General features: G+C 37.6%; 1 protein-coding gene across 2 annotated transcripts in view; it reads right to left on the minus strand.

Moving 5' to 3' along the window:
• Positions 1-14163, minus strand: part of NT5DC2 (5'-nucleotidase domain containing 2) — a 271150-nt gene extending 256987 nt beyond the window's left edge. Inside the window, exon 1 of one of the 2 annotated variants that reach the window (XM_053721025.1) lies at positions 13740-14161. In XM_053721025.1, coding sequence (XP_053577000.1) covers positions 13740-14040 — 301 coding nt within the window. In that variant the 5' untranslated portion in view covers positions 14041-14161. Of the gene's footprint in view, positions 1-13739 lie in introns of both variants that reach the window. The other variant, XM_053721024.1, reaches the window with a different exon arrangement.
• Positions 14164-14424: the final 261 nt, after the last annotated feature.

Here is a 14424-nt window from a genome sequence, read left to right on the forward strand (position 1 = left end):
ACAATTAAGATTTGAATCCACTCTCTCATCCTTTCCCGCCTCAACTACTGCAACTCCATCCTCTCTGGTCTTCCTAGCTGCTGCCTAGCTCCTTTACAATCCATAATGAATGCCTCTGCCAGGCTCATCTTCCTTACACATCGCTCTTCATCTGCTGCACCTCTCTGCCAATCCCTTCACTGGCTTCCTCTTGCCTCCAGGATTAAACACAAAATTTTCCCTCTGACATACAAAGTCCTCAACTGCACTGCTCCCCCTATATCTCAGACCTTGTCTCCAGATCCAGATACTCTCCCTCCCGTCCCCTTCACTCTGCTCATGAACTCCTACTCTCCTCAACTCTTGTTACCTCCTTACATTCCCATTTACAAGACTTCTCCAGACTGGCTCCCATCTTGTGGAACTCCCTGCCTCGCTCCACAAGACTCTCCCCTAGTTTTCAAAGCTTCAAGCGCTCCCTAAAGACTCTACTGTTCAGGGATGCATACAACCTACACTAACCTTCCTATCGCCACTGCTATCCCCTTAAACCCTTTATGTAAGCCTATGAGCCCAACTGTTTGTAGTTCACCTTCATAAGTGCCGACTACAACAGTGCAACTCTTAGCAGGGCTTTCTATCCATTTGATCCCTTCAAATGTTACCCTATACACCGCCTATGTTTATAGTGCTGCAGAATCTGTTGGCGCTCTACAAATAACCGATAATAATAATAACTCTGCTGAGGCCAATTAGGGACAGTTATAAGTGTATCACTAAAGTGAGCAACCAATAACTGCGTGGAATATAGCTGTGTTGGGCCTGGAGTCCCCATTTGTAAAACAAAACAAAAAATACACAATTTTTAGAATTATATTTCAGAATAAGGGGTCAAAATAAACTATGAAAGTATATTGCAAAAATTATTTTTACTACATATAATTATAATTTTATATTACAATCTCAGTACTACTGAACATAAGATTACGGTTGTGAAGTGCAAATATCGCTCCCTCACGATTGAATCCTCGCACTCAAAAGTAGGGATGGGCGAATGTTTCTAAAAATTCGAAATTTAAAACGAATTTTGATACATTCGTTCGTTCGAATCGAATTTCGAATGTTTATATAACATTCTAACATTCTATTTTCGAATTTACGTTTTCGAATTTTTCAATAAAATTCGAAAATATTCGTTCGAATAATAGAATGTTTAGCTATGTATTCATTCAATTTCGAAATGTAATATTCGAATTTGAATGTGACATTCGAATTTGAAATAGTATTTCTAGTCTACAACTGTGTTTAATAAATGTAATATTCGAATTTGAATCCTACATTCGAATTCGAATGTCACATTAGAATTTGAAATAGTATTTCTAGTCTAATACTGTGTTTTAAATGTGATATTTGATTTGAATGTGACATTCGAATTCGAAATAGTATTTCTAGTCTAATACTGTGTTTTATAAATGTAATATTCGAATTCGAATGTGACATTCGATTCGAATGTGATATTCGAAATAGTTTTTCTAGTCTACAATTGTGTTTTATAAATGTAATATTCGAATTCGAATGTGATATTCGAATGTAACATTTGAATTCGAATGTGATATTCGAATTCGAATGTGACATTCGAATTCGAATGTGACATTCGAAAACTGTAAATAACATTCGAAAATCGAATTTTTAAGAATATTCGTTCTTATCAACATTCTATTATGTAAATCGAATTTCTACAATAACATTCGTTCTAACATTCGAATTCGGATATAAACACATTCGCCCATCTCTACTCAAAAGCACGTTCGATTGTGGTTTAAGTTTCCCCCTATAGAATTCAATGGAGCCTAGTTTTTTTACCGACAGTCTAACTGCCACAGGTCGCGTAACCTTGATCGCAACTACATATTAATATACCGTATTGTTCCGAGTATAGGCCGCTCCTGATTATAAGCCGCACCCTTAAAGTTTGGTGCTATTTTTTTTTTTTAAATACTTTTTTTATTGGAAAACAGAGAAGGATATCCAGTACAAGTTAGGATGAAACATCAAGCAGTACAATAACAGAAAGATTGACATTTGTACATCACAGTGCATACAATAATGGGTTTGTTAAACAGCTTGCTCAGATCCCTTTTCCTTCACCTATAATCTCTTTTCTTTTTTTTTTTTTACTATTACTATAGTCTAATACAAACATATATTATCTAAACAAAACTCAACCAGTATTATTGTTCTGATCAGTAAAAACCTCAAATAACTCATGCGTGTGAAGTATATAGAATCTAGGCACAACTCCAGTGGAAGGGGGGGAAGAGAGAAAAAAAAATAAAAAATAAAAAATTAGGTGACATAAGCTAGATAGTGATGCTCTCTCTCTCTCTGCCACCATCACCCCGTGCCTGATATAGGAACCCCCACTCTCCTCTCAAGGAGGCTGTCAACATAAATTCAGTGTTTGCAAATGGAGTCAATATTTGTTTCTGAGAGTCCAAGCTCAATGTCTCAATGTATTTCCGCCACTTATTTATAAAGTGTTTGAGTCTCTTATTAGTGTCCATTCTGGTGTCTAGTTGCTCAATGAGCAGTTGTTTGTGCAAAGTGCGTTTGAATGTGTTAAAGGTGGGAGCTGCGCTTTCAGTCCAAACCCTCAAGATAACCTTTCTGGCTATCAAAATGATGGTGGTGAGCAGGGGAACAGCCTTAGGCTCTTGTTCTTTCCACTCTAGGAGGCAGATTTGGTCTATATCAATCTGGACTCTAAGTTTGATGACATTGGTGATCCAAAAGGCAATCCTGCCCCAGAACTGCTTTACCATCGGACAGTTGAGAAAGTAATGGGTAAAGTCTGGATCACCAAGTCTGCATTTGCTACATTCATTTACCACTCTCGGGTCCCATTTACTCCTCCTCCTCGGGATAATGTAGTCCTTGTGTATCATTCTAATCTGGGATTCTCTAAGGGTCATGGATAGGGTTGCCCTTCTAACATTCTCTATACTCTGTTGGATCGCCTCCCCAAGGTCCTCCCTGACCAGGTCGAATTTCCATTTATTCTCTAGCAGTATCAAGTTTTTAGATTCAATTCGACTCAGCAAAGTTTTATAAATCCCTGAAATAGTGAAGTTACCGATTCGGAACAAGGTCAAGGATGCACCAAATGCGTGTTGTTCCCAGAAATGTGGGTCATCCCTAATCAACTGGGTGATATAGTGGCGCAGCTGGAGGTAGGCATAGAAGTGAGCCCTCGGAAGCCCGTATTGGGTCTGTAGCTCAACAAATTACTTCATACATTTTCTAGAGAGATCGAGAGCGTCTCCCACGGTAAGTTTGGTGCTATTTTAAGAAAAATTATTTTTTAACTTTTCTTAACTTAAAATAAAAATACACATTAGTAAAACACAGACCCCTCCTTAATGTCTTAGCCTCACTTCCTGACAGATAACTGTCTCCTTACCCTGCCCCCACACCCTTTCAGAACCCCTATCTCCCTCACACACAGACACCTCCTTAATGCCTTAGCCTCCCTAACAGATATCACCCCTGCCCCTCACACACACACAGTCCCCTCATAACCCTCAAAGGCTGCATCCTCTTAAACCACTCAGCCTCCTTCCCTCACACAGTGCAGAGTGTACATTTACTGTTAGCCCCACAGTGAACTGCTCACAAGTATGGCAATCATATACTAATAATCAATAAAAATCAAAGACTTATCATCTGATCTACCGTAATATCGACCGCTGGAAATGCCGGTAAAAGTAAATGCCCTCGGCTCCCAAGTCAGTGTGCAGATCTACGGATGCCTCATAGGGACGTGAACTACGGATGCATCACAGGGACATGAGCTACGGCTGCCTCACAGGGACGTAATGCTCCCAAGTCAGCATGAGGCGATACGGAGGCCTCACAGGGACAAAATGCTCCCAAGTCAGCAGGATACCTTACAGGGACGTCATACAGGTAACTTGTGGGCTTTTGCAGCAGTGATGTTCTGGCATGGTGGCTCCTGTCTGGCTATGTCCCAGATCTCCTGGTTTAACTCGCTGGGCTTCTCGAGCAGTGGTGTGCTGGCGGCGTGGGGTCACGGTCATTATCCCTGCATGGGCTTCGGTTGTTGGCGGTGGCTGGTGGGTGCTGAAGAAATACCGGTGTGTGCCTGAACCCCTACCTCTAACAGGAACGGCATTCCCACCCCACCCTGACATGAACCGTTCAAGGTAACTTCCGTTGTTTACATATACCGGTATTTTAATTGTGTTTTTTGCAACATCCCTAGTTTAAAGACTTACATTAGGGGAAAAAAGTGCGGCCTATACTCGGGACAATACGGTAATTAGCAGGAGTATAGTCTAATTACTAGTGTTATAGGTGATGTATGTGAGCTCATCTCAGGTCTAGTATTAATTAGCAGGAGTATAGTGTAATTACTAGTGTTATAGGTGATATATGTGAGCTCATCTCAGGTCTAGTATTAATTAGCAGGAGTATAGTCTAATTACTAGTGTTATAGGTGATGTATGTGAGCTCATTTCAGGTCTAGTATTAATTAGCAGGAGTATAGTCTAATTACTAGTGTTATAGGTGATGTATGTGAGCTCATCTCAGGTCTAGTATTAATTAGCAGGAGTATAGTCTAATTACTAGTGTTATAGGTGATGTATGTGAGCTCATCTCAGGTCTAGTATTAATTAGCAGGAGTATAGTCTAGTGTTATAGGTGATATATGTGAGCTCATCACAGGTCTAATACTATTTAGCAGGAGTATAGTCTAATTACTAATGTTATATGTGATATATGTGAGATCATCTCAGGTCTAGTATTAATTAGCAGGCGTGCAATATCACATAAAAGAAAACATCAGTACAGTCTAATTACTAGTGTTATAGGTGATGTTTGTGACACAACTCAGGTCTAGTATCATTTAGCAGGAGTGTCAATACAGTATGGTCAGTAATATTTTAGGTAATATAAGTGACTCATCTCAGGTCTAGTATTATTTAGCAGGGGTGTAATGTCACATAAAAGAAAACATCAGTACAGTCTAATTACCAGTGTTATAGGTGATATACGTGGGCTCACCTCAGGTGTAGTATTAGTGAGCAAGAGAGTAATGTCACATATAAGAAAACAGTCTAACTACTAGTGCCATAGGGAGTGTATGTGAACTCGCCTCAGGTCTATTATGATTTAGCAGGAGTGTTATATAAGAAAACTTTAGCACAGTCTGATTACTAGTGGTATAGGTGAAATATGTGAGTTCCTCTCGGGTCTAGTATTACTTAGCAGGGTTATAATATCACAAAAAAGGAAACAAATATACAATTAAAACAAAGTAAGTAAAAGAAAAAAATCCAACAGATACATAGAAAGTGCTGAAACACATCTGTTTCTATACAAATGTCAGGCTGAGCATAATCTTAAAATAAGTTCCTGTTAGATCGTATCACTGAACTAAAGAAAGTGAGATGCAATACTATAGTAACCACTAGAGGTCCTCATAGATTAACAATCTGTTCATTTTGCAATGAGTTGGAATGTAGAAAATATAATATAGTACGTAGCACACTTGACAAGGCTGCCCTTCTCAAAGATCCCATAAGAAATTCATAACTGCCATATAAGGTGAAATCTATCATTGTTAATGAAAGGCTTCTCCGGATTTCAGATAATTACAGCCTTAGCGTTTTCTACTTTTCTAGATAGTGTTATAAAGTGCTAATAGAGAAAAAGCAGATGTATATGCTGGGGATATTAAACCCCCAATTTTTCCTCTCGTGATTCAGATAGAGAATACTATTTTAAACAACTTTCTAATTTACTTCTATTATCTAATTTGCTTCATTCTCTTGATATTCTTTTCTGAAAAGCATATCTAGATAGGATCAGTAGCTGCTTATTGGTGGCTGCACATAGATGCCTCATGTGATTGGCTCACCCATGTGCATTGATATTTCTTTAACAAAGGACATCGAAAGAATGAAGCAAATTAGATAATAGAAGTAGATTGGAATGTTGTTTAAAATTGTATTCTCTGTCTGAATCATGACATTTTTTGGGGGGTTTAATGACCCTTTAAGAGAGCAACATATTACAGATAAGAAAAAGAACAAAACAAATAGTGGCTTAATTATGATATGATTCACAGTTAACAGAACACACATTTGTGGCTCTATATCCTTCCTTCTTTTCTTTTTCTCTCCCCCCTCTCCATAATGGGCAAAATAACTCAAATATAGTACTGTAAGAGCATAAACAAAAGAAAAGAAAACAGGTGTGTTACAAACATGTTTGCTTGCGATATACATTTCACAGGTGAACAATATGTGCTGTACACAGATCAGAACAATTGATTAGCAGTTACTCTGGTACAGTTCCGCTGTGTACAAAAGGGGATTGCAGTGAAAGTCCATTGCTGCAAAATAAACTGCACATCTTCAGTTAAGACTGTACTGAGGAGTTGGTTTGCTGTTTCATTGGTAATAAAGGTTTACACACACCCAATAGTCTAAGGGGCCATACTATAGAGCAGTGACCCAGTAGTAAGTGAGTTGCCCCAGATAGTTAGGTCATCCAATTCCAGCCTGGGCTTTGAATAGACGGTAGAACCTCAGAGAATCATATTGTATCTCAAGGGATCGGTAGCCGTATTATTTCTGCTTGGCTTCATCCTGCGGCTTTCTCTTGGCGTGTGCCTTGTCTCCATTGACAAGCATGACAATTTCAGGTTTGCTATTTAAACGTGTACGTTTCAGATCCTTGTCCGGAGCTGTGACAGTTGCCGGCGGGAACCATCTAGATATCGGTAGGCCCTTCTCTGGTTCTAAAGGTGAGTCTATGGTTGGTTCTGGCAGGCTCATGCATAAGGGGTTTACTCCGGTCATCAATATTATTGCCGCTTCTCTCCTCTGTGAGGGATCTGTTACAGTGAGGCTATTGTGCATCTGTAAGTAGGGTGCTGTATACTGCCGTCTTTGGCGCATGGTCATGTTGGTTACAAATGGGCTTCATTAGTAGGGAAGGTTGTTCCGTGGATTTCGCTATTGCGCAGAGTTCAAAGCAGGACACTAGGAGTCGGTCCAGCTTAGGTAGGGATGTGGCATTTATTTCAGCCAGGATGTGAGTGTCAGTATACAATCCTCTAGTATTGAGTATCTTCATTGCTTAGGATCAGGAAGGAGCACATACATAACATATATTGTTGTTTTTTCAGCAGGCCCAGTCATATTTCAGTGAATGACCCACATAACATATATTGTTGTTGTTTTTTCAGCAGGCCCAGTCATATTTCAGTGAATGACCCACATAACATATATTGTTGTTGTTTTTTCAGCAGGCCCAGTCATATTTCAGTGAATGACCCACATAACATATATTGTTGTTGTTTTTTCAGCAGGCCCAGTCATATTTCAGTGAATGACCCACACAAATTATATATTGTTGTTGTTTTTTCTGCAGACCCAGTCATATTTCAGTGAATGACCACACAAATTATATATTGTTTTTTTTTTCAGCAGGCCCAGTCATATTTCAGTGAATGACCCACACAAATTATATATTGTTGTTGGTTTTTCTGCAGACCCAGTCATATTTCAGTGAATGACCACACAAATTATATATTGGTTTTTTTTTCAGCAGGCCCAGTCATATTTCAGTGAATGACCACACAAATGATATATTGTTGTTTTTTCAGCAGGCCCAGTCATATTTCAGTGAATGACCCATATAACTTATATATTGTTGTTGTTTTTTCAGCAGGCCCAGTCATATTTCAGTGAATGACCCACACAAATTATATATTGGTTTTTTTTTCTGCAGACCCAGTCATATTTCAGTGAATGACCCACATAACTTATATATTGTTGTTTTTTCAGCAGACCCAGTCATATTTCAGTGACTGACCCACATAACATATATTGTTGTTGTTTTTTCAGCAGGCCCAGTCATATTTCAGTGAATGACCCACACAAATGATATATTGTTTTTTTCAGCAGGCCCAGTCATATTTTAGTGAATGACCCACATAACTTATATATTGTTGTTGTTTTTTTCAGCAGGCCCAGTCATATTTCATTGAATAACCCACACAAATTATATATTGTTGTTGTTTTTTCCAGCAGGCCCAGTCATATTTCAGTGAATGACCACACAAATTATTTATTGTTGTTGTTTTTTTCAGCGGGCCCAGTCATATATTTTTTTTTTATTGAGGTACTCAAAATAGGCATACAAATAGTAAAGTATAAAAAGAAAATGTCATACAGTGAGTTGTCATATAACATCAAAATAAAAATATGCAGTCCAGCTTAGTTTAAACAACGATGTGACAAACCTTCCACATAACTCACCAGCAAAATAATGCACAACTAAAGACAGCTGAGTTAATATATAGTGCCTATACAAAAGGGAACCTTCCCTAGCTAACACTAAAGGTCACTCTTGGACCTAACATAAAGAAACATATCTGAACGTGAGGCTAGGTAAAATGAAATAGAGAGACCACTCTTGGATCTCACCTTTATTACCTCAAATTTTATAGTTAATTTTTCTGTGATGCTAATTTTTCTGTGATACTAATCTTTGAAACTACAACTACAACCAAGCAGTATAATTTAATAACAAACTCTTATCTGGGAACCCTATGAACCTGAACTACCAAGAGGCACAAAAACGAATGTTGGTAACACCAAATCTCTTACCTATCCACAGAAGATTTTATAGTGAGCTGACAACTTCGAAAATAAGAATAATAAGGAGACATAGGCCTCTATTTTTCAAGGTCTGTCGGACCTGATCCGACAGTGCGGATCAGGTCCGACAGACCTCGCTGAATACGGCGAGGAATACGCTCGCCGAATTCAGCATTGCACCAGCAGCTCACAAGAGCTGCTGGTGCAACGCCACCCCCTGCAGACTCGCGACCAATAGACCACCAGCAGGGGGGTGTCAATCAACCCGATCAGACTCGATCGGGTTGATTTCCAGTGATGGCTGTCCGCCTGCTCAGAGCAGGCGGACAGGTTATGGAGCAGCAGTCTTTGTGACCGCTGCTTCATAACTGCTGTTTCTGGTGAGTCTGCAGGCTCGCCAGAAACACGGGGCATCAAGCTCCATTCGGAGCTTGATAAATATGCCCCATAAAGTGTTAGGGTCCACTGTGGACCCAATAATCTATGTTATGAGGAAGTTGATACATTTGCAATAGGTGAGACTAGCTTTGATGGGAGTAAGTTACTTATGGCTAGAGCTAAGTTAAAATCATTCCTATATTTACAGGAGCTAGGTCAGTGTATTTTAAAGGGGTAGACTAAGAAACCCATTATGTCCTTGTTAAGTGGGGACCATGTATATATATTAGTTTGTAAGGGAGCAGTGCGATACAGATATCTTGTTTGCTATGTAAAGATAAGAGGGCCCAGTCATATTACAAAACAAAGCAGGCGGCTACTGAGCTACTGAAAAAAGGTACTTTTATTCCAGATAAAAAGTAAACATGAAGCAAAAAATGGTGAATATGACACAACAAACCAGGGAGGGAAACAGCAGACTTACATGTTTCGCGCTGACTAGCGCTTAATCATAGAAGCTGTTAGACAAGTGAAACCTGCTGTGGCACTTAAAGGGACAATGCACCAATCAAAACACCTTGTGTCAAAATCAGAACAAAACAGGTGTTGCATAAATGTATTGTTTCAAAATAAATGTCCACTAAAAGAGCCACAGATCAGATTAGAATAAAAACATAATATAATGGAAATACTTGTGGAGATGTGCAATCCAACGAAAACACCTGTATACTTAAAGCTAAATAATATAACAATATATTCTGTACACATATGAGATAATTAACACATGTATGCAAATTCAAATTCTAAAAAAGCACCATCTACAGTGTTAACAATTTTTTGATAAAACAAAACTAGATGTAACAACAAAATATAACATATATTTTTTCAAAAAGTCATATTACAGTGAATGACCACACAAATGATATATTGTTTTTTTTCAGCAGTTATAGTTTAGTGAATGACCCACACAGCTTATAAGTTGTTTTTTTTTCAGCAGGCCCAGTCATATTTCAGTGAATGACTCACATAACTTATATATTGTTGTTGTTTTTTCATCAAGCCCAGCAGATTCAGAATATACCATTATAATATTTATATTTCATTGCATGTGAGAAGGCTGCAACAAAAAATGTTTAAAAAATTGTATATTTTTGTTAAGATTTTAGTAAATAAATTTGGAGGGAGAAAATATACCCAATAAACAATTTACCATAAACCTTTAATCTGGTTATTGTAAAAACCCACCAACATTAAATATAAACCATATTCTAAGCTATTTTAACGTATGGTCAATGCTGCAAAGTTCCTTATTGCCAAACTCTGATACTGTAGTAGAGCCCCTTTATACTCAGTGGCTTAGACTCATGAATTACCTTTTAAACATAGAAGAATATTATTATATCAAAACCAATAAAATGGAATGATATGTTGAAATGAAGGTTACTTTGGATCATTACATTAGGGCCTGATGATTTAAACCTCTCCACTCCAGCATTGCGAGATCCATAGTGAAATTCTAAAAAGGCAGATTTTGCTATACTACTCCAAGGGCCCTTCCCCGTATTTCTTTATGTCAAGGAGTTCTAAGCCCAGTGCAATATAGCACTGCATGACATGCGAGTTCTGCTGTATTTACACTTTGTGCTTTGTATTTTATACTATGTTACACTTTAGATGTTTTATTACATTTAAACTTTGCACTTTCTACTTTGTATTTTATTTTGTATACAGCAGTATATTTAAGATTGTGATTTTACAAATTCTGATTACGCCTTCAAAGTTCCTGTGTAACTTTAACAAATTAGGCTCATACTATGTATATATATGTCTATATTTTACACATAACATTGCACTTTGTATTTCATCTATTTAAAATACAACTGAAAAACTGACAGCTTCAGTTTCCCAGAGATCTTCATTATTTTTATGGGCATGATTCTCTAGTTTGGAGAGAAATTATAGTGCAAACTTCACATGGGCCGACCTCACCGAATTCACAAGAACTGCTGGTGCAATGATAAATGCAGACAGCGTATGCTGTCGGCATTTATCGATGTGCAGCAGACATGATACGCTACTTCATATCATGTCCGCTCGCACATTGATAAATATACCCCTTAGTATGAAAACCAGGGAGCCAAGGTCACTACATGAAAATTATACAGTAGTGAATACTCTCTCCTATCTACTTCCATTTGATAAAAAGGGGTAAAGTGCCTCTCGGCAAAGATGATTTTGTATGGGTGTTGGCCTTCACTAACAAATTGTACTATTTGTATAACCCTTAATTGGCACAGCTTTCTAGAGTCTGATACATTTATTATATAATTATTTAAGTAGTTGTTTATCCTTTAAATTAATTTTTACCTGTTTCAATATTTCTAAAGTGAAATTCATATATTACAGCTCATATAGTTTTTAAAATAACAATAACTATATGTTTACATACTCCAACAGAAATGTTGGTGCACACAAATAAAAAAAAAACTAATTTGCTTATAATTGTAATTTTGCCAGGCAGTATGAAGTAGTCAGGAGGGGGAGTAATATTTTGCAATATTAGAACATTTTATTTTTAAATATTACTTAAGCTATCCAAAGTAACATCAATTGTTTTAGTTAGAATTCTGCAACAAACATTGAAAAAAATGATTAGCTCATTTTAGCTTTATATTGACTTACATTTTAATCAGGTGGTCAGTAAAATCAGCCAGGTGGTAAGCCCATTAAGGGCTAGATTAAGAGTGGTGCATTATTTAATGCTCTCGCTCACGTGTTATCTCCACTAGAAGTAGACATTTTGCGCGTGTTGGGTAGCGTGCGTATTACAATTTAAAGGAAAACGTTTTCGCACTTGTACTAACCCGACGCGGGCAAGAAGCCGAAGAAACAATATCATAACCTTATTAACTTGTTCCCCCATAGGCTTCAATGGAGCAAGAAAAGTGTGTATGGGGGGGATAACACCCACAGTCGCCGCTAACCTGACCAGACATTTTTTACTGGCAATTACAATATATACAGTATATATCATTTTTTATTTTTTTATTTAAGTATTTATTTGTATATATATGTATGTAAATACATATGTATATATTAAGATATATATATATTTAGCTACAAAAAATGAATAAATGTGTTTCAATGTGTTTTTTTTTTTAACACCTTACATGTAATAACTTTGAGCCCTTATACATTTTCATGAAATATTTTTATGAAAAAATAATTATCAGTGTTAATATGAGTGTTACTGTACAATGTATTTTTTATCTGTTTTGTGACACTTTTTATCGTGCAAAACAGTTAACCAGAGGTTTTCGAAAGTGCAAATCCGACCCTCATTAAATGCGATTGTGCTCTCGGGGTCGCATTTACTTTCAACTTGTAATATGAACGGTCTTTATCTTGCACGCAAAAGGGTGCATATATGCCTGATCTAGAGCACGTTAATTATAGCGCACCACTTGCATTCTAGCCCTAAATAGTTCCTGGGGAGAACACTGGCTTTTATAGTGCGAGAGTACATTTAATACTGTCATCTGGAGAAGTGTATCACTGTGTGACCTTGTGATTGACGTAAAATACCCTTACTGCATTTTATTTACCTGTTTAGATTATTTTTCTATATTTTTTCATCACAATGAAACTGGAAAATCATTTTTATACTGAAGCTGCTGATTACTGTTTCCATCATATTATAAATATTCAATCTCTGTAAGAACAGACTTGCTGCTTCACAATATATCAGGCTACAGATACTTCAATCTGCAGACTCCCAGTTTGATTTTTAAAAAAATAGCTGTTAAAGAAAACTGTAAAGTATTGTTTCTCAGTTTGCTGCGACCTTCTCTAACAGATAAGGGGTTAACCCCACATGGCACCAACCTGGCCTACTGCTATATGTGGTTGGATTTCTGATGAGCAGAAAAAAACCCAACAAACAATACTCCAATCTGGCTGCACTGGAATTTGTTTACAAGATATGATGCAGAATTGAAGATGGGTATCTGTGACATCTAGAACAAAAATAGACTTCAGTCTCTGTCATATGAATATGTCAAGTTCATCCCTAATAAATACCACACAGAGCTGTCAATAGCATAAATGGTCTTGTAACTTATATTTAGATGTGTATTTATATGACTATATTGGACAAAATACATAGGTTAATTTCCTTTTGCTTTGATCTTCACTCTTACAGATGACCCCTCTAGGGGTCTTGTAATATTTAATGCCTGCGTGGTATGATTATTTACTGAGCTTCCTAATAACCTTGAGCAAGAAACCTGAGTGCAGTTAGATGTTTCTCCAGCATAGACTCATACTGTATAAACATATATTTACGTGGGTGTTTTTGCAATGGGGATACTATAGGTTTAATCATATTTTAGTTGTAGTAATAGTAATAATAAATAAAGATATAATACCATCATAAATGAAACAATTGCAGTTACTTTTATTTTAACAGAAAAACAAAATGGTTTAGTAAATTGTTTATCTAGTTAATATTTCCAAATATATTTAGCAATAAGGAGCTCCGATTATTTATGCCACCTACAAGTGTGGCCCTTAACTTGGTGTTAACCCATACAAAATTCAGGACATTGGATCAGATATCACACAGATTCACCCAGTAAATACAGAAGTTAGATTCATTATTGTTAATTGTGTGCCCACACCTGAACTTACCATACACAAGCTTCTTCATCTCATGGTATCTGTTCCACAGCAAGGTTTTGTTGTCCACTTTCTCAGTGGGGCTATATTGATGCAGCTGATCTTCAAGAGGTCTCCGGGGAAGCCCAGTGCCAGGGTGCTTGGTGCTCAGGCTGGCACATTGCTGCACACATGATGCCCTTCTGCACTGCCAGTCTGCACAAAGGATTCTGCATTGCCCAGCTGCAAGATTGTTTTTACTCCCCAGCAGATGCCGAGCAAAACCATCTAAGGCGCCTGCTTTACTGCCAATCTGATGAGCGAGAGAAACCATTATTGCTCTTCACAATGCCAGGAGATCCTGCTGGTGTCTGGGAGCCCCCTGACGCAGGCACAGCATGTTTGGGATTAGTGGCTACGCGTGTCCGTGTTTACAGACTGTTATGTTGTTGACAGTCAATCTTCAAGTGAAAGTGAACGCAGCACATTGCAGAAGAACAGCACCGCCTTGTGACCTGATACAGAATAGCAATTCTGCAGCTGGCTTCACTAGGATTTTGCTTATACGTCTATCTGAGCCCTCCTGTGTTTACATTTGTTTTGCCTGTAGATCTACTCAAACTGCTCTCACCCAGTAATATAACTGGATGTATTACTATCACTATGCATTGCTGCTTATGTTCTGTTGTGTAAAGATATATTTATTGTGCTGTTCTCA

The sequence above is a fragment of the Bombina bombina genome, chromosome 7 (genome assembly GCF_027579735.1).
Source record: "Bombina bombina isolate aBomBom1 chromosome 7, aBomBom1.pri, whole genome shotgun sequence".
Lineage (NCBI taxonomy): Eukaryota > Metazoa > Chordata > Amphibia > Anura > Bombinatoridae > Bombina > Bombina bombina.